Genomic DNA, 20,718 nt, shown 5'->3' with positions numbered 1-20,718 from the left:
AAAGGTACTAATACAAATCAATAAATGCATTTCTTTTTCTATTTATTACTAAATTTATAGTAAAAATCATAAAATGCTGATCGTTACTATGTGTTCATATGAAAAATCGCTATATTATTACTTTTATAACTAATTCATTCGTATTTTTACGTTAAGTAATACAATTCATTTTATAATTCGTCGATTCTGATTCCGTGAAACTATAAAATTTAACTGAAAATATGCATTGAATACCCAACAGTCTGCAGAAATTACAATCTGTTCGTAGTGTTGCTCTGAGTGTAACACTGAGTGATTATGCAGCGAAAAATACTTTCATTATTGAGTTTATGTATTCTACATGCACATCACGGAGTTTGTTCCTGAAATGCAATCCTTTCTTTTATTAAAGAATTGCTAAGTTATTTATGTATTTCCATTTAATGAGATTGTAATTATTATCACAAAATATTGGATATTCAGCAAAAGCATTCCGAATAATTTTTAAATCATGGCAAGCATCTAAAACAACGTGATTATCTGGAGCATTAAGAACTGAATGGGAAAAAAACGACTCTGCAATTTCATTCATAGTCATTGCTCTTCTGAGTTTTTCAACATTCGAAGTATGATCTGCTAGGATATTAAAAGTCAATCATTCTACTTCAACCCCTACATCATACACACGCCTTACAGCTTCAAGAATTCAATTTATTATAGTATCTGTTTTTAAACCATTAACTAAATACGCTACAAGTAACTTCCAACTATTATCAAATGGGACTACTAGCATTACTAAAGCATCTTTTACTATCGAATCATGACTTATATCATAACTTCTTATGTATTCTGGACAGTCATCGTGAATACCAGTACCACTATTTTCATTCCCTCGCATCTTGTCATGTGGGGTCTGCTGAAAGACTTTCTTAATTCCCATCTTGTCAAAAATCAAAGTTCAAATCAGATTTTTTATCTTCTTTTTGTAAGATTTCACTTTTTAATTTCAAAGATCTTAAACGTTCATCTAAGAAACCAGCTTCTGCATCGATGCTGCTATACTGAAACCGAAGTACGAGCAGATGAGGAAGCACGCATTCAAGATTTTCTTGAACGTAACTGTAAGCCAAAGATGATTCAAAATGTAACGTAAGCGCGAAACATCGTAAGTTAGGCGGATACTTATATTTGAAATGTCCATCGTTGTTTATCGTATTTTCTCATAGAACAAGCTTATGCATGCGTGAAAAAAGCTCTGCAGAAATATGTTTTAATCCATGAAAAGTATACAAACCGTTTTTTAGATGAGTCTCCTTTACTAGATGCTTAACAATCTGTTCCATTAAAACTATCTTTTTCACTGCGTTTATTGCTTTGAGTCAAAATATGATTTTTAGTAGTTGGCTGATGGAGCTTGGTTTATAATAATATGACTGCTAGGTTCGGCAGTGATGCCGGACTAAGTATCTTCACACATAGTGTCCTCAAGACGAAATATCCCCAGAATAGAATTTCATGCAAAAATCATAGAAGGACTCTATCGTATTTACCACTGGTGATTTTTAGATTCTACTATTAGCTATATTGTTAATTATATATATTCCTTGTGTATGTTTCTATAAATTTTATATGTTATATTCAGTAAATATCAATTTCATGCAATGATACGTAAAACAAGAACAATTATGTAATCAACTCTGAAATTGGACCTATAGTATGTTAAACCTTCAGATACAAATAAATAAACAAGTATTTCGAGCGCTGTATGAATTATACATGGCTAACATCTTTATTGACGAAAATCTTTTATCCAAGTCTTTTCATTTGTTTCAGAATTCAGTTGTTCATCAGCAATCGATCAAAGTTATACCAAAGTAGATAAAACATGTATAACATCAAGCTCAAATATATCCACTGTATCTAAGAATCAATCTACTAATTGTAATAAGTATTATCTCAGTACCGATTCAAAAGTTGACATACTTCCAGCAATCGATAGCCCAGAAGCTTGCAATAGTGCTGCCTGCAGGTCAGAAATATTTTGTTATTTTAGTTTTTACTTTAATCGATACATATTCAAACATCTCAAACATAATTATATCTTAGATCTATTGATTAATGTGGAAATATCAAGTGTTTATGAGCTAAACTGTTAAGACTTCCTGTTCATATATATTATGTATTAGGGTGATCCGCTTGAAACAACTATTATTTTGTTGTTCCACATTGAATATGTAATTATTTGCAATTTTTTAGTAATTCAAAACACATATTGGCATAAACTTTTTTCACATGTTACAATATATTAGTCTGGAGTATATCAACACCTTCAAAATGCTAAAGTAACTAAATCATTCAATAGAAAATAGCTAAGAGCAAATAATTTTAAGCAATAGATTTTTCAAAATGTAATACAGATTTGATTTTCTTCAATCTTCTCATCAGAATTCTCGTTGAAACATTCTTATTCAATATTCAAACTTTATAGCTAACATAACTCGTTGTCAATACATATTGAGATAAACTTGTATTAATACTACAATTAAAATTTGAATTTTATTGATTACAGATTGAGATGGATATTAGAGCAGCTTGACCAAGGTGACATCCAAACTGATTCATTACAGTTTACCATACAATATGCTGCTACTGTACTGGAAAATGTATTTATTCGTGAAAAAAAGTATGCAGATTTTTTCACATTCTTTAAAATTAAAATTTGTCCTTTGTGATTCTGTCATTTCATGTGACTAATATTGTCGAATATTTTGAATTGTTCCTTATCTTTTTATAAATAAAATAGTTAACTAACATCACAGAATTTCTCTTCTGTGGTTGATCATGCTATAGACTTATCTGTTCATTAGTGAACTGTTGTGAACTATACAGAACTTTAGATACTATAAAATTAGGTGGAGATTATTGATATCCTGATCATGCAATTGGTTAATAGAAGTCGTTTCATCCGACCAGCCATTGATCAATATAAATTCATTTATAATCGCGATTCTTTAGCTTTTCTAAAAGTAACATACTGCAAACGTCTGATTCTTTTGTAGAAATTGTCATATCATGTGTTTGTGAAAGATATTGAAATATACATAGCTTGATCGTAAAATTAGCCAGAACTAATCAGACATTTTAATAACACCATATATATTCGGGGTTATATCGGGTTCGAATCTGGAGACAATGGTGGATGTTTTGACTCAATTACTCCAGGATGATCTTTAAACCAATCCTGGACAGTTCTAGCAGTGTGAACTGGACTGTTGTCGTACATGAATGTTATCGTAGGGTACTCTTCTATAGGAAAGATGTGTCTTACTGCCGGTTTACTGCGGGAGGTTATCATAAAACAATAATGTCGTCGAACTTTTTCTAATAAAGCTTATGTTACAGGCTATCAGCAGATGAAGATGACGAACTTTCGGGAGTTCAACCAAATGCTGTACCTTCTGAAGTTAGAGAATGGCTGACATCCACTTTTACAAGACAATTAGCCACCGTTAAACGTAAAAAAGATGATAAACCGAAATTTCGGTCAGTAGCTCAAGCAATTCGAGCTGGTATTTTTGTTGAAAGAATTTCTCGGAAAGTGAACAGTTATACTCTCATGCAGTTTCCTCCAGAAGTTTTGAAAGTTTTTAAGGTAAATGAAAACCTAACGCAATAATAATTTACCGTGACGAATGCGAATATTTTTCGCCACATACACGTTTAAAAAAGTCCCAGCACTTTAAAGGGTCTAGCGAGACCACCGTACATCTATACTACTTCTATATGCCTTTTGAATCTAAATCATATTTTATTTTGATAGATTATCCATCAATATTTTTTTTATCCAAGTGTTATATGTTAATAATTCGTCTTATACCCTAAACTGCATTAAATATCAGTTTTAACAATGTAATGCGGTGCCTTACCTTCAAATACATTGATATTTTCAAGCCCTTCACCCTCGAAAAAAGTGATATTTTGTAGTAACCTCCGAGACTTTGAGACATTGAAAATAATCCATAGTAATTGTTTTATAAAAAAGTCACTAATAAGTGTGTGTTCTGAGAAGCCTATCCTGACTAGTTTTTGGACCAACAAACTAGTTCTCACCGTGTTAAACGCTTTCGAGAAGTCAAACAGTACGAGCTTCATCAGCATTCTCTTATTAGAGTTGTATCTGATATTGTTCGTTAGCTTAAGCAGAGCTATTAGTGTGCTATGCCTCATCCTGAAGCCACACTCAAGAGGACCCGAGAGACGATCATGTATGTACTTAGTAATTTGCTCAGTGATGATCCTTTTAAGAACTTTACCGAGTACCGAAAGTAGTGCTGTAGGGGGATAGTTTCAAGCACTAACCGGTAAGGGTACTTTATTTATAGGCACGCTGAGTATACACTTTCAGGCCTCGGGGGAAATACAATTGTTGATAGATTTGTTGAAACGCTCAGTGATATGCGTAGCGATAGTGGGCATAGTATGCGAAATGATTTGTCTAGGGACATTGTCAACACCAGTAGCATCAGAGCTAAAGGTCAATAAAGCGCGCATAACCGTCTCAGTAAATGGTTCACCAATCATGAATTTAGGCCGATCACCTGGCTTGATGACAGGACTTGATGCAAGGTCGACATCGTTATCTGACGATTTAGAGATCGATGCAAAAGCCAGATGTAGGCCACTAGCACTGACAGCAAATGTCTTGAGTATATGACGTTAGAACAAGTCAAGGTTGTGAAGCTCTTCCCACATTACTAAACCACTAAAACCACAGAGTTTAGAGCAGTAGCATTCATTTCTTGCCACCTGAAGCCGAGCGCCATGAGCACCTCTAGCTGCATGGTTGGCCAGTAGCTCGTCCTTCTTTTGTTACTCTATCAGCGACGATATGAGACACGCAGGTGATGTTCTGAGTTGCGGAGGTCACTGCAGATGTAAGGAGCATATCTCACTGAGTCAACTGTGATAACCGAGCCGGTGCTGTATCATCAAGGTTCGACGTCATAATGTTATTGAAGTGATCTACCACTTGGTTTATGATGTATAGGATGTGCAAAGAACTAATTGCAGTTGGATCCATCAAGTTGACCAACTTTCTTCAGACAACTTCCAACGTTGAGGTGATATCTTAACCAGTTTCAGAGTAACGTAGATCAGAAAGTGTCCAGCACCTATAGGCCAATCATAAATGGTGTTCGTCCTGTCCACCATGCAAAGATCAGGTTGCGTTTCGGCATTTTGAGAATTATGCGTGCACCATGATCAGCTAGTTTAAGATTTTTGCTGTTTATAAAAATTCTAAGATATTCCGCATCAGCGCTAGGTTCAAGTTGATCAGCATTCAAATCACCCAATACTAGTTTGTGACTAAATCCATCCATGGCAGCACTGATAGTCGATACTAAATCTACGGGAATAGTAAATGGACAATGCAATGGGTGATGTGCAACTGCAACAAAGACAGTCAGTGAGCATTTGGTATTTGACTTGCATGTCGAATATTCCGGTGATCCAGGTGGTTTGGACTAAACGATTTGAGACTTGGAGGTGATGGTTGGATGTCAAGATTTCCGAAAGTATAAAGCAATGCCACCTCCATGAATATCGCGATTGTTTCTTGTGATATTATAGCCCTGGAGTTGAACTATCAAATCAGGAAACCTAGGACTCAGCTAGGTTTCCGTGATTGCGATAACATATTGCAAAGGGTTGGGGTCCAAGAACTGTCTTAAGATATCCATGTGCGCCTGCCGTAAATTAGTATTACGACAACAAACACCCAGGTCATAGTGTGACTCATTATTATTACCTAGAATTATTAAACTTATTCATTGCAATATCTTTGATACTAGAACTACATAATTTTGCAACAACTGTCCGAGGTGCAAATTGTTATTGAGATGCAGGAAGTGCCTTAATCTTAAAGATATACTGTTGGGGTGGTATTAGGTACACGAGTGACATATACTTATGCCCAGATAGTTTGGGAACTTTCTTGGCCTCGTTAAGTAGTTCGTGAAAGTTACCAGGTAGTAATTCATTTACATAGACCGTAAGGTTTACACTGACCGTAAGACACAAATATCGCCAATACTAGACACGACGCTAAGCAGCGTTGGCTTCTGGCTCAGACCTTTATGAAGGAGTGGATCTAAATTCACATCCTCAGTTGTTTGAGTGCGCTTTGACAAGGTAGATGATTTAGAGGATGAATCAGAATTCGTAGGAGAAAGAGGTGCTGGTAATTCAGCCAGGATAGATTTAATAGGATCTATTATCGGATTTCGTTATGCCAAGATCATGTAAGCGAAATAGGGTAGCGCTAGTGCTTTAGGCCTCTATTGGAGCAGTAAAACGTTGACTGCTGAATTTAAATTAACGCAAGATGCTGAACACAGTATAGCTAAGGCCTGTGGCTGCGTGTAATGTGCATGAAGGAAGGAGTATTAAGGACAAAGATAGCTTTATCTACTAAGTGTCAAAGATGTAGATAAAAATCAATTAATCGCAGATTAATACAAGCCGTAGCTTGGAAGATTTCTGGATAATCTGAGGACCGGTATAAGTGCACAGGTAGTAATTTGTAAAAAATGCGCTGAAAAGCAAATAAAGCAGTAAACTTACGAGAGTATTCAAAGCAAAATTATTTACGTTAGAGATAGAGAGAGAGAGAGAGTTTTGTAGATAAGATGTTTGTAAATTGTTCAGGGTATGTTGAAAAAACTATTATAGAGGTTGGTAGAAGTAATAGCAGTAGAGATAAAGAATTACACGTAATTAGATGTAGCTGAATTCAAGCTTTTAGTGCGTTTTGTCATCATAAAACTCGACTCAGCTACACGAGAGCAATGGGAGATTTTCATGGAATCATCCACTAAGTACCTCACTCACTCCAGCACAACGACACAGAGTTGTGTTATCCAAAAATCTGTGCATTGACTAATGAGTCCACCATCATCTGGACACTTGTAGATCAGATCGAACACGCAAGGAATGTGATCTCCAACATCACACGATGATTCATCAGGATTAGCCTAATCCTACATCACACTCATCAACTGGTCAATCGCAACTAAAATCATCCAGTCAATAATATTCCATACTTCCAACATTCAAATATGCAGCAACGAACTTATCAACGTAGGAGTAGCCATAATACTCAACAGAACTATCAACGTACTCATTAAGCTCACAAAGCTCAATCTACTCAACGTCAATCAGTCTTATTAGCTACATGTCTAGGTGACATCATTACGCAGATAAGTAATCATAAAATTAGAATATTAATTGATCCTGGTTCTAAATTGACTTTTATTTTAGAAATCATAGCGCGTAAATTTAATCTCAGTCATCTATAGCAATTCAAGGGATCGGGTCAGCTAACGCCGGTAAGACACGTGTATTGTTGGAGATCACATCGAAATCGAGACACCAACCTCAGTCAGTAAATGTTAGTGCTCATTTATTAGGTGGCTCAACCGGTACTCTTCCGTCTGTCTCATTGAAGTTTATTTATTGGAACCATTTGAAGAATCTACAACTAGCAGATCCTAACTCCATGGAGCCTAGTGTCATTGATATTACACACGGCACAGACTCTGTGGACTGATCATCCTACCTCAACTCATAAAAGGCTCACTAAACATGCCTATCGCCCATACAACAAATTTTGGGTGGATCGTTCTGGGTCCTGTACGTGAATCAGGGATGCAGTCTGCTATTACTCATCATCTATCAATCGATCAGTCTACTCAACAATTACGAGATCTTTCGTCGAGATTTTGGACTCAGAATGAGGTTCCTGTAGTCAAAACCAATATACTCACTCCAGATGAACAGGCGTGTGAAGAACATTTTAAATCCTCTCATTCCAGGGACTCATCCGGACGATACATAGTTCGTTTGCCACTCAAGTCATCACCAAAACTAGGAGATTCTCATCCGTCTGTATACCGATGCCTACAGTATCAATGCAGGTGCCTTAATGATGATGTGCGCCACTACCAACTTTATGATGATTTTTTTAATGAATATTCGGAACTTGATCACATGGAACCTGCAATCAACTCATTTAACTCAACTGTCATACTACTTGCCCCATCGTGGCATCACGGTTCGATAAACTTGACAATATCATACTGCTTAACCTTAAGACGATCACGTATGAGACAAGACCAGCACCGTACTTATCAGTACAAGTACTCCTGCAGCTTACCGAAGATGAAGGATGCCAATTCCCTCTGGCAGCAAACTGATCACTCATGGAAGATATGTTGATGATATTTTCGGTGGTGTAGATAAAACCGAAACTCTATAATTCATTGGTATCTGCGAGGTGGGCGGCTTTCCACTTGAAAAATGGACAAGTAATTATCCACGCTTGCAGCAAGTCAACCATGCGAAATTGATCAAGACTCATCATTATGATGATTCAGATGGTCGTCCCACACTCTTGGGACTCCAATTGCCACCACAATCAGACTCATTTTATTTGGTCCACAAGCTACTAAGATCAACCTCCGTGCTCACCAAAAAAATCATTCTGTCAGAAATAGTTCAAATCTTCGATCCACTTGGGTTTCTATCGCCTCTCATATTTCGTCCCAAAGTATTCATGCTGGTACTTGGGCTAGAGAAATCTGGCTGGAACACTCCATCGCCACGTAATATACGGGACAAATAGATTTGACTTTAAAAAAAAACTCACAGATATCTCCAAACTACTCATTCCAAGTTGAATCAATCAACCCACAAGCTCATTAATCGAAATCCATGGATTCTCAGACTGATCACAAGTTGCAACAATGGCAGCTGTATGTATTGTTTTGTAACAATTAAACCGCGGACAGATAAACCGTGACAGAATATAATTGGAAAAAATATCCTAATTGAAGTAATTGCGGTTGTGTGCGTCAGTTTCTTACATCGGCACTAATACCACAATGATTATATGGTCACCATCCCCACTAATACCTATTTCATTATTTTTCCGGTTGTTACGTCGCACGGTTGTTTTTTCTTTGGTTTTATTATCGGGAAACCATGTATATCAAGGTCCACTCAAAATTATCTGGTATAGAAATTACGCTTCTTTGTTCTTAAACTAAAATAGCGCCGCTCAAACGTCTCATTATCTCGAGACGAACTCAGTGAGTCACTCTTGTTGGCAAAACTCATCTCTCGTTGTCAGAAAACTCTCAATTTAGCTCAAGTGCAAACGTACTAATAAACCGACTCAGCAGTATCACTTACGTGGATCAACTCGCACCCATCACGGTGGAAAGACTTTGTCAGAAATAGTGTCAACAATTTAAGATCTTACTCGAACCGGCTCGTGGAGATTCATACCTAGCAAGGAAAATCCAGCTGATTGTGCAACTTGAGATTAACGCCAAAACTGACCAGCTCTGGTGGACTAGCCCACCATGGCTACTCAAAAGCTCATCATCCTGGCCAAAACAGAACTCCGGACTTGATCCATTAGTTCAATCAGAAGAAAAAACCTGGTCTTGCTCCTGTTACAACGACATCGCCACTATCCATTAACTGGCCATCACTAAAGAAGCCTAGCTCACTCACTCATGTGCTCAGAGTCACAGCAATTTACTTCAGAATTTATTTCTTACTAGAACTCAAGATTCTTCACAAAGGGCGAAATGATCAGCTGGTCATCCATTTGCTTAACTGATAGCTCGTCTAGACGCACACGGCATCATTCGAGTGAGAGGAAAAATGAAAAATGCCTTCATCACTCATCAAGCTGAGCACCCTACAATTTTAATACAACATCAGCCACTCACTAAACTCATTATTTCTGATGCTCATAAGCGTATATTACATGGTGGTAATCAACTCATACAGGTTTATATTCGACAAAATTTTTGGATCATTAGAGGAAGACAGCCAGTACGAACTCAAATATTTAACTGTATCACGTGTGCACGTCATCGTGTCGAACGTGCTCAACAACTTATGGGCCAGTTATGATCAGTCTGAGTTATTCCATCAAAAGCATTCACTCACACTGGAGTGAACTACGTTGGCCCAATCACACTCAAAGCTTGGAAGGTTCGAGGAGCAAAAATATCCAAGGGCTGGATTTGCGTAATTGTATGACTGACAACGTCAGCTATAGGTTTGGAACTTTTCAGTGATTATTCTACTGATGGATTCATAGTTGCCTTCCGAAGAATCATTAGGAGAAGAGGAGTGTGCTCAACACTCTATAGTGATTGTGACACTAATTTCAAGGATGCTGAAAAGGAAATCAAGAAGTTATCTACTCAAATAACTCAAGAATCCCATCAACTCATCGATCATGCTTCACTCAACACAATTACCTGGCATTTCAACAAACCAGCCACTCCACATATAGGTGGTAAATGGGAGGCTGCTGTAAAGTCAGTAAAACATCACATAACTCGCACCATTGAAGACACGCTTCTAAGTTTGAAAGACTTTCGGCTCTTTTAATACAAATCGAGGCAGTACTCAATTCAATACTACTTGAACAACTCACGGAAGCTCCAGATGACTCGGAAGCTCTTACTTCTGGCTATTTTCTAATTGGTCATCCAATCAACTTAACACCAAAACCTTCCTTGCTGGACATCAACTCATCTAGACTGTCTAAATGGCAGTCCACAATACAACGACTACATCATAATTAAATTACTAATGTTGTTCTCATCCATACTCATCAAGATTTCAACTATTCATCGATACTGTGGTTCATGGCAGGTGAAATGTTCAACAATGGCTGAGATTTGAATTACTAGTCATTACTGGAATTGCCACTTGGGGCAGCACTTCCCGGACTTACCGAAAATGCCCTTTCTCCCAAACTTACGAACGAAGAGAGATGGTAGAGGACCGAGTCCCCTCAATTTATACCACCCAGTGACCAGTCGTATTAGATAGTAACGCTCTAGGTGTAAATGGTACGGCAAAATTACCGATCGTCAATTTATTTGATGACAATAGATAGGGCAATTGATGTTGACGATTTTAGCCCGCTACAAATTCCTGTATTTCTATGAAAATTTTCCTCTCAATTTGTGATTTCGCCAGCTACTTGGTGTCATTTGAGATTTTGTTATTTCTTGTAGAGTAAATTTTGATTTTTTGTAGAAAGTGATAAACACAAAGAATCCGATTTTCGTAGGATATATTCTATCTAAGGTCATAAGTTGTTAAAGGTGTTAGTAGTACAGATTATCGCAAAAAAAATTATTTTTTTTCTTCATCAATTAGATCTTTTTCATCAAGAATGTTGACAGCACATGACGACATGAATTTGAATATTTCGCCCAACTATAATATTAGTTTTTCCGCTTTTATAGATTTGTGTGTTTCAAAAGTGAAAATAATATCACAGTCTAAACTCGTTATAACCAAGGGTGAAGGATTTCGAAGGAAAAAGGTCGGACAGTAAAAAAATGATATATTAGGAAAATATTCAAATACTAATTAACAACACTTTTCTGAAACAATTCTGCAAATATTATGCTCTTACTTGAACAAGTGCATGAAATATTTTTATGTCAAAACATCACAAATATAATTCTTACAGAATATAGACGATTGGTCATTCGACGCATTTTCTCTGGACGATGTGGCACAAGGTTCACCTTTGAAGTTTATCGGATATTTTTTACTCAATCGCTACGGTTTAATTCGGAAATTCAAAATTCCACCTCAAGTGTTAGAAAACTTTCTGACTAAAATTGAAGAAGGATACTGCCATCATAAAAATCCTTATCATAATAATCTTCACGCCACAGACGTCACACAAACTATGCATCATATTCTTTGTACAATCGGATTAATGGTATGGAATGAATCCCAATCACTATATATTTAATTTTTTTACAAAAAATATATTAATAATTCCACTTAATGAACAATTTTTTTACATAGAGTTGGCTAACAGAACTCGAAATATTTGCTGCTCTAATCGCTGCAATCATCCATGACTATGAACATACAGGAACTACCAATAATTTTCACGTCATGGCTGGTAGTGACACAGCACTTTTGTATAATGATCGAGCAGTACTGGAGAATCATCATGTGTCAGCGACATTTCGGTAGGATTTTATTTATATATCTAGCATTCGATAAGTCATTTTGTTTTTTAGTTTATTCACTACTAACTTATACATTTGTTGACATTATTGAAGAAAGAATTTTTTTCTTATATCTTACAAACTGTGGTGCATTATTGAATTTAGAACGAACATTAATTGTTTGCGTCCATTAATGTTTCAATTTTGTTAGATTGAATGGAGCAAAAACTATTGCGAAGTAAATTGTCGTTGTCGTCCTTCTAGAGTTTCAAATGCCGTGATGTAACCATTTTGAATTTATTAGATACTCTACAGAGTATACCGTTATCAGAAACAGATATGGAATAATCTTTTGCAAATAAAATTGAGATGGAGTCTAAAATTTGAGTCTTAGAACCCTTTCAAGATCTAGTCTCTATCAATTAAGCATCACTGACTTTAGTTGGCAACGTATGCTCACGAATTGAGTGATCTTTTTAAGAATAACACTTATTATGTTAACGAACTATATGAAGATTAAGAAAATATTATCTTTAATCCATTCGATTAATTTATGCATTTTTTTCTTTATTTATTAATATAGTTAGTCAAATTTTACCTGACAATTGGATTGTAAATTAAATTCTGAAATTTGGAACAATCATAAAATCGGTAAAAATGAATCAGCATTCACACGCTTATTTTATCAGTTTCAACGTGCAGTATGGAATCCAACCAATTTGAGATTTATTTTAGCAATTAGCTATTGAACAGAAGTTTTAGTTATTTTAAAAGTAAAACTCCCATAAAACCCTTGCCAATTTTTGGGCACATTTAAAAACATCATGAATCGGTTAAAAAGTCGTCAATTCACAGTAAAATTATGCTACCAAAGAAAGCCGTACATGTATGATTCAACTGTAGACATTCTACGATAAATAACTCGTGTGTTTGAGTAAATTTTGCGTAACACAATGGTGATCGATTGACTATGAAAATGACTTCCAAAAAAAACACGATTTCATAGTTCTGTTTTTATTATCATGACATATTTCATTCGTGAAAAACTCATCTTATCGCGATAAGTTCACTGTGGTTTTTGTCACTAAGCTGTGGTTTTTATGGTAATTCACGGAATGTTGACAGTGACTTGACTGTCAATCAACGGTGGGTCGCTAAAAACCGAGACACGTGTAACGCTACGTTCTCTCCACAGTACGTGGCTCGAAAATCTTAAGTATAAAACCTAAATAATATACTATTTATTAGCTAAAATAACAAGCCTCTATGATTACCTTTTGTCAAACTGACATCCACCAAGAACATACATGGGTGCATTGCGCACTCAAGTATAAGGACTTACCTTGATCAGGAACTTGATCACTCGAGTAAATACTCGTTGATATATAAGTCAGGTACAAAGAACAAGATGTCTCAAAAACAATGCTCGCTAACTTACGACCTACCTTAAGTATACACATCGGTTATAATAACATAAGTACAACCGAATCAGGAACTAGATTTAACTTCCAGTCACGTGCGCATTGATTCGACATGCAAATAAATACCTGATACAACTAATATTAATAATATTTAAGAAGGCTGATCATTTATAATTATCATACGACCAGAAGCAGCAACTTAACAACATCAATTTTACATAGCTCAGAGCACTTATAAATTTGATACAAAACGTCTAGATCCTGCATCGCGAGAACCAAGAGTGAATTATCTTCCAAATTGTTGATTCTGGTTACTGAAAGCAGAGTATATCAACGGCATAGCACCTAGGAAAATTCCAGGGCTCTTTGTCGCTGTGGTCCGCTTCCCTCTCAGAGATGGCCTCATGTAGGCCAAACTGGCCTCATTTCAAGTGATTCATTTACGAATAACCTTCGGTTTGGCACTGCAAAAGCTGTATTCTCTTTAATTGATTCTTCTAGTAGTATCTGTCAATATCCTTAAGGTTAATGAATGAAGAATAATTAGACTTTTTCTAGTAGTTCAGTGTGGCTGGCATTTATGGTAATGGATATGCATACTTAGTCGTCACCTCATTTATTTGTTAGAAATCAGTACATAATCGATACTTTTGATTTTCCATTCTTATCAGCCTCACTGGAGATGTTCAGGGACTATTAGATGATTCGGTAACGTTTTCTTCGATCACCCTATGAACTTCTCCGTCCGAGATAGCTTGCGTTGACGAGTTTTTCGACACATACCGAAATTTAACGGAACCCGACGTTTTTAGTTTTATTTCATATTTTATGAGGTCCGAGGATCCTTTTGCATTATTGACCCGTTTGATTTCCTCCTTGATCCTTTTCAACATACATTCCTTCATTTTTTCTTTTTCTTCACCCACCTGTTCCTCTTTCTCTGGTTCTTTCGGATCCTTATTGCCTTGCTCATCTTTGTCACTACTTTCGTTCTGCATTATGTAAGCCTCTGGCTACCTGGTTTTTTTCTAAGGTGGTTTTTATTAGAACTTAAAACTTAAACGAGTTAATATGGTCATGTGAATGATCATTGGCTTTGCGATCGTTGGTATGGTACTAAACTGACAAATTCTTTTATTACTTCCAGTCTCGACTGCTAATAGAACGTTGTCGGTAATGGGTAGACTACTGCTCTTGGCCTGGGTGGCTGCATAACTAAATGGTTGATACTGCATTTCTGTCCTACTTCTCCTTATCCAGTCTTATATTTCGTAGTTGATGCTAGATCACATAGCCCCTTAATCAATTGAAACTACAAATGTTTTACCTTTCGTTGTGACATTTGTGTAAATTCGATCATCCGGCTCTTAGAAGTAGTGATCTCTATAGCTTATTCACATTTTATCTACTTTTGACTGGCTATTGGTAGCCCTGGGTTGTTCGGTCGTCACATATTCTGACGATTCTGCTGCTCCTGTTGGTTCTATGAAACTCATGCCTGAAAATTGTCCTGTGATGTAGCTGTTGATTGGAAGATTCTGCCACCCATGTGTTGTTGCTGCTGGGGCATGATAGTCTGTGCGTCATTCCTGCCAGTCTCTTGCCAGTTTTCCACCCTCAGCCACGTGCAATCTTTTGAAAGACGTCCACATCTGATGCAAAATTTCTTCCATAGATTCTGGCAATTGTCACTGTAATGACCCTTCTGCCTGCAACGCTAGCATAATTGGTAAGTGGGGATGATTGGAAAATGAGGTTGATTGATTGAGCTAACTTCCTCGGACGTTTTTTTCTGTGTGGGCTTGTACATAACATCTTGCATTAACGTGTCATGAGTTTGTGTTGGTGGTTAATCGGTTTTCTCTTGAGCAAAAACTCTTTCATAGTGATTCATGAGTTGAATGAGGTCTTGTACACTGTTTACGTCACTTCGTCTTATGTAGTGTTGATAGTTCGACTTTAAATTATAACATAATCTATCTCATTTACTGTATCCCAGTTTCTCGAGCTCAGTTTATCATATCTATACCACAGAAGCACATTGTCTTCCAGCAACAATGCTATACATACAAGAAGTATACCATTTCACTCGGTCTTTAATTTTGACCTTGAATTTGGGTCTGGATTAATTGCATGACCCTGTGCCCTATCTTGTTCGATTTGTTCTTGTAGTCTGACCATTTAAGCTCTCAGCTCAGTAATTTGGTTGTGTCACTATTCTTGCGCAAAGCCCTGCAGTTGCTCTCTCTCTCTCTCTCTCTCTCTCTCTCTCTCTCTCTCTCTCTCTCTCTCTCGTTCTTGTTTTGTTCGGCGGATTTGCTCTGTTAGTCGTCTTTGCTCTGCCTCCTCTGCTCCTCTAGGTGACTGTCGTTGTCGATCTGTTCCTTATTCTGTCATCCATTGCTGTTGCTCTGTTACTCAAAACTGTTCTATCAGTCACTGCATTGCCTCGAATTTTGTTTCTAATGCCTATCTTTATATTCTCTCGACCTCTTTTTGACGTTGCTCATAAAGTAGTCTCGTAGTTCTTCGTAAGCTGTGGCAGCGGCTGGATGTTGTTCTATTTATCGGTCTCTTGGTGTTAACGGGTTCAGACCCAACCTATTTCTTGTCCTGAAGAGATTTCATTTGCTGGTTCTCTTCTGGCTTTGTGAGCTAGTTGGTCATCTCACTGAGTATTACTGGAGCTGGTGGGTCTATTTCTGTTCAGTTGGGGCAACAACGGAGCACAGGTGCCTATGATCCGTATTTGGTACGCCGTTCACTCTGGAGCTGCCCCATGTGTTAATAGTCAGGATGCCAGTACCCCTTGTATTATTTATAATACAAGTAGCTATGCTGCTCTCTGACGTAGTCTCTCGTTGTCGTAGTCTCTGCTTGGCTCGTTGTACTACTCTTGATGTTAAGAAGTACCCTCCCTTCAATGTCTCATAGCTAATAGTGAGTATATCTTCTATGCTGTAGTCTCAACTTAGCTTTGTACTACTTCCAATGTTGGGTAGTACTTTGCAGTACTCTCTTTCCTGTAATTAGAACACCAATACCCTCTGAATTGTAAGTGAAGCGCCAGTGCCCTCTGGCTTATGAGTAGAGCACCAATATCCTTTAATGGCCTCCTCGTGGATTTCCCGTGAAGCGACTGCTAGGTTGTATCTGTAACACGTGGACCTTATACCGGTACCCTCATACTTAGTGCACTGTCCATGGGGAAGACTACTGCTATGTCAAAAACAATATAATATCTTTAGAAAATATGTATTAAGGATGTTGTACAGGGTATACTGCACCACTTCCAGTCGGTACTTGCCAATTAGCTCACTGAAGTTCACTTTGTAGCAGAAGAGTGCTGAATGACGAAATCGATCTCAGATTTCATTGATAAAAAATCTACTATAACAATCTTTGCACGAGAAGCATCTGTGCTCTAGCGGCGAGCGCTAAACTATTTTGACGGTGATGGTAGATTCGTAAGAACGTAAAAAAAATTTGTGTCAAATTTCAAGTCGTTAAGTCCCAAAATGATAAAACAGGTGTATAAATATCTTTGACCCTACCCCAACCTTCCTTGAAGTTGGTTTCCGGAAAAAAAGCGATTACACGGAGAGAACAATATCGCCAGAATGACTATCCAATGTATCCTCAAATGACGTATCGTCAGAATAACGATTCGTATACCTAATTTAGAAATACTCTCATATTAATTTAATAATCTATAGTATCGTTGAAATAAAGATACGTATTTGGGTTAGGTTAAGTATTCGTTTATTTAATTTAACAATACGATGAATAGCCTTTGTAACGATATGTAGTTTCGTTGATATAGGTATCTGCATCGCCAGCGTGAGGATCCGTATAGCTAAATTGGCTATACATATCATCGTTCTCGGTTGCCGGATGCCTAAATACAGAGTTTGCGCAATAGTCATGTCAGCGATTCATAAAATGCCTAAAATAAGGATACGGATCGTCATTTTGACGATCCACTGTAAGGATACTCTGTATAGCTGAATTGGCTATACGGCGTATTGTTAAGTAAGATGATTATACAGCGTATAGCCAGAATAGCGATACGTATACTTAATCTGGGGATATTTTTCTCTCCGTGTATGGCAGTTTTGCAAGCATCTGAGAAAAGTTTGTACCAAAATTCAAAACTGTAGGATTTTGATGTATAAACAGTTGATAATCCGAAGTCTTTTCGACATAGCAGTCAGAAACGAAAATGATTTATTCTTTTTAATGTTGATTTTTTCTATAGTTACCATACGATTTATTGAGATGATACATAGTATATTTCGCGCGCAGCCGGATGCTGTTTTGATTTCTGCAAGTTTTATTCAAATCATTCAATCCGTTCTTGCGTTAGTAGAAGATAAATATATATATACAGACAAATAGACAGATAGACAGACAAAAATTGTAAAAATGGTAGAATTCGGATAAGAGGGTCATAAAATGAATATTTGACGCAAAATTTAGTAAATTAATCGAATACACAGACAGTCTACAAATTTAGATAGTAGTAGAAATACTTTATTTTTTTATCATTGCAATTATTTTTTTTTCCTTCATTATAAAATTTTATAAAATTTATAAATTTTATGCGGCAAAGTCGTATTAAATTATATGAAATATGGCAGAGGTTTATACCATTTCATAACTCTCCATGACGTTTTGCAAAAAGATTTTTTTACAAGTAGATTAAAATTTCACAGAATTTTATAAATTCATTTCAAATGTTCTAAAATTTTACAAAACTCTATAATTCCATAAAAATACAAATTATTTCATACCAATAATTCAAGGAGATTTTAATAGCAATTTTGTAAAATTTTTTTTATTCGTATAAACTTTTATAAAAATTCATGAAATTGAATTAAAATTTCATGCAATTTTGTACATTTTTATGTAACATCTTCTTCCTGGATACCTAGTTTTTCCGCATATTTAACTTACCCGAAGAATTACTAGCAAGAGGTAAAATTACCCGGAAAATGGGTAACTACCCGGACTTTGGCAGCTCTGCTATGACCTCTATGGGATATGGAATTCAATTCATTCACTCACAGGGATTTTATTTAGGTTTTATAAGCATTGAAATTTTTCGGGCCATATGTCCCTGACATTTTCATGGAATGGCTTTAACTCGTTTTAATTATTATTTTATAATGATTTCCAGTGACACTATTGAGGGTTTAAAATTTTAAGCTTTCTTTGCAAAATCTGCCTTATGTTTTCTCTGAGAAACGGCATATTTCGTAGTTAACAACGTTGTTTTCTTCAATCTCCACCAGCGTGAATTCAATTACCGATGATGTCTAGTACACATAAAAAATTTAATTTTAAGTTTTTCCTTCGTCCCACACGTAAAATTACATATAACCTTGATGTTAAATACCAGCTTTACTTTGACGTCAAATTTATGTTATTTTACGTAGAAGAGAGTTGCAAAGTTAAATTGAAATTTTTTATATAGATTGTGCGTCATCGAGATGTCAAAACTTGCCTTTAAATTTCTTAGCTCATGCTCTGGTTTCCTAGAAATGTCCCTTACCAACTTAAGGTGAATACTGTTGTCACTAACTGAAATGTGAATTATCGATAAGTTCTGTGGTCGATAATGTAGATTTGTGTGTTGATAAATTTGGACCTGTTTTCTATCCTTGATAATGAAAATTTCTAGGCTCAGATTATAACGAAGAATTGTATTTATTTTTAGAGATAAGATAAAGAAAGGCTGCATCGTCTCTTGCTTAAAAATTAACCCGGATACAGAGTATATTCAACTGCAGAAAAAATTTCATAAATGTGAGAATTATAAACAGAAAGAGAGCATGAAAAATGTTCTGGTAACGCGTGCGAATGAAGGAAAAAATCGTATATAATAGGGGTATAATCGTTCTCTTCTAGATCCAGTTCCCAATCTTAAATTGGGTTTCGAAAGTGTAACGAATCTTCAATTACTCTAACTCCACTATATTTATTCATTTCAGATATTTATACGTTTCTGAAACTATTCTTAAAGTGTTTCCTCGCTTGAATTTCGTCATGATTTACAGGTGTTGATAGGATATTCATAGATTGAAATGCGTCCGAATGTAGTTAAATAACATTTTTAGGGTTCACTCTTATTTTCAAATACGGATAAATATTAACACGAATGAGAAAACTGACTGAACGCCAAAGATTATTTTTATACACTGACTTGATTTTACTTATGCACACATATATATACAGACTATTGATTAGCAAATATATGCGCAGTTTCAAAGATAATTTTATGATACTTTGAATATTATTTATAAAACTTGATGGAAGCTGTTAATAATTTAAAAAATATATGATGTTAATATGAATTAAATATTAGAGTGACTAATTTATGTGAATTTTTAAAAATCTCGGGCATTTCTATGCAAAACTATACATACTAGGATGGTCGTTATTTTAGTTATTTTCAATTACAATTAGTTCCAAATTTTATTTTATATCAGTAATGATTTAGCAATTTTAGAGCCTTGTGAGACATTACTCTCCCGATGACTAGTTTATAGAGTATAGAGTCTCGAGCTATCTCTTGCAAGCTCCCAAAAACTTTTAAACAGCTGCTGAAAATTCTTATTTCTTATCTACAAGCTTAGTCCGTAGGACCCAAAAAGCACGTGAAACTGGATATCAGTAGAATTATCTCCTGCAAGGCCCAAACTATTATCCTACAGCTGCTAAGAATTTTCGTTTCTTGTCTTTTGGCAATTAAATGTTTCCAATATAGTTTAATTGTTTCATAAAATATGTTTTACAATTAGTTACGCCTTCAAAGGTTGAATTTACGTTTGCGACGTCTAGTATTTTCAATCTACGATTTAAATTTCAACTCGGAAAGTTAATAGACTGTTATATCGAATCATTATTTTCTTAGTATGAATAATGTTTTTTGGAATTATATATAAATCATATATGATCATAGAATACTATGCATGAATTTACAAGAGAATAAATGAAGATACAAAACACTATGCGATCTTATATAGTAATATATGGATTTATGAAATAATGTAGGGTCTATTTTCTTATATGATCTGATATCATCAGACATGAACTCTCCATATATGATCATATTTATTTTTTTCCTGGGTAGTTGACTTCGCTACATGAATTATCTGAAATTCTAAATATATTTTTAAGTATACCGTTAACATATATGGTTTTTATCATACGGGTTAGACGAAAAGTTTACATGCCGATACATCCAG

The 20,718-nt window shown here is 35.9% G+C and overlaps 1 protein-coding gene across 4 annotated transcripts in view; it reads left to right on the top strand.

Annotated features, from left to right (window-relative positions):
• LOC130668140 (dual specificity calcium/calmodulin-dependent 3',5'-cyclic nucleotide phosphodiesterase 1-like) overlaps window positions 1–20,718 on the top strand; it is a 38,996-nt gene that overhangs the window by 13,480 nt on the left and 4,798 nt on the right. For all 4 annotated transcript variants that reach the window (XM_057470255.1, XM_057470254.1, XM_057470256.1 and 1 more), the window contains exons 3-7: window positions 1,813–2,008; window positions 2,549–2,662; window positions 3,382–3,631; window positions 11,552–11,809; window positions 11,899–12,068. In XM_057470255.1, coding sequence (XP_057326238.1) covers window positions 1,813–2,008; window positions 2,549–2,662; window positions 3,382–3,631; window positions 11,552–11,809; window positions 11,899–12,068 — 988 coding nt within the window. The remainder of the gene's footprint in view (window positions 1–1,812; window positions 2,009–2,548; window positions 2,663–3,381; window positions 3,632–11,551; window positions 11,810–11,898; window positions 12,069–20,718) is intronic.

The sequence above is a fragment of the Microplitis mediator genome, chromosome 5 (assembly GCF_029852145.1).
Source record: "Microplitis mediator isolate UGA2020A chromosome 5, iyMicMedi2.1, whole genome shotgun sequence".
Lineage (NCBI taxonomy): Eukaryota > Metazoa > Arthropoda > Insecta > Hymenoptera > Braconidae > Microplitis > Microplitis mediator.
Note: the sequence above shows the minus strand (reverse complement) of the source record. Positions and strands in the feature narration are given on the sequence as shown.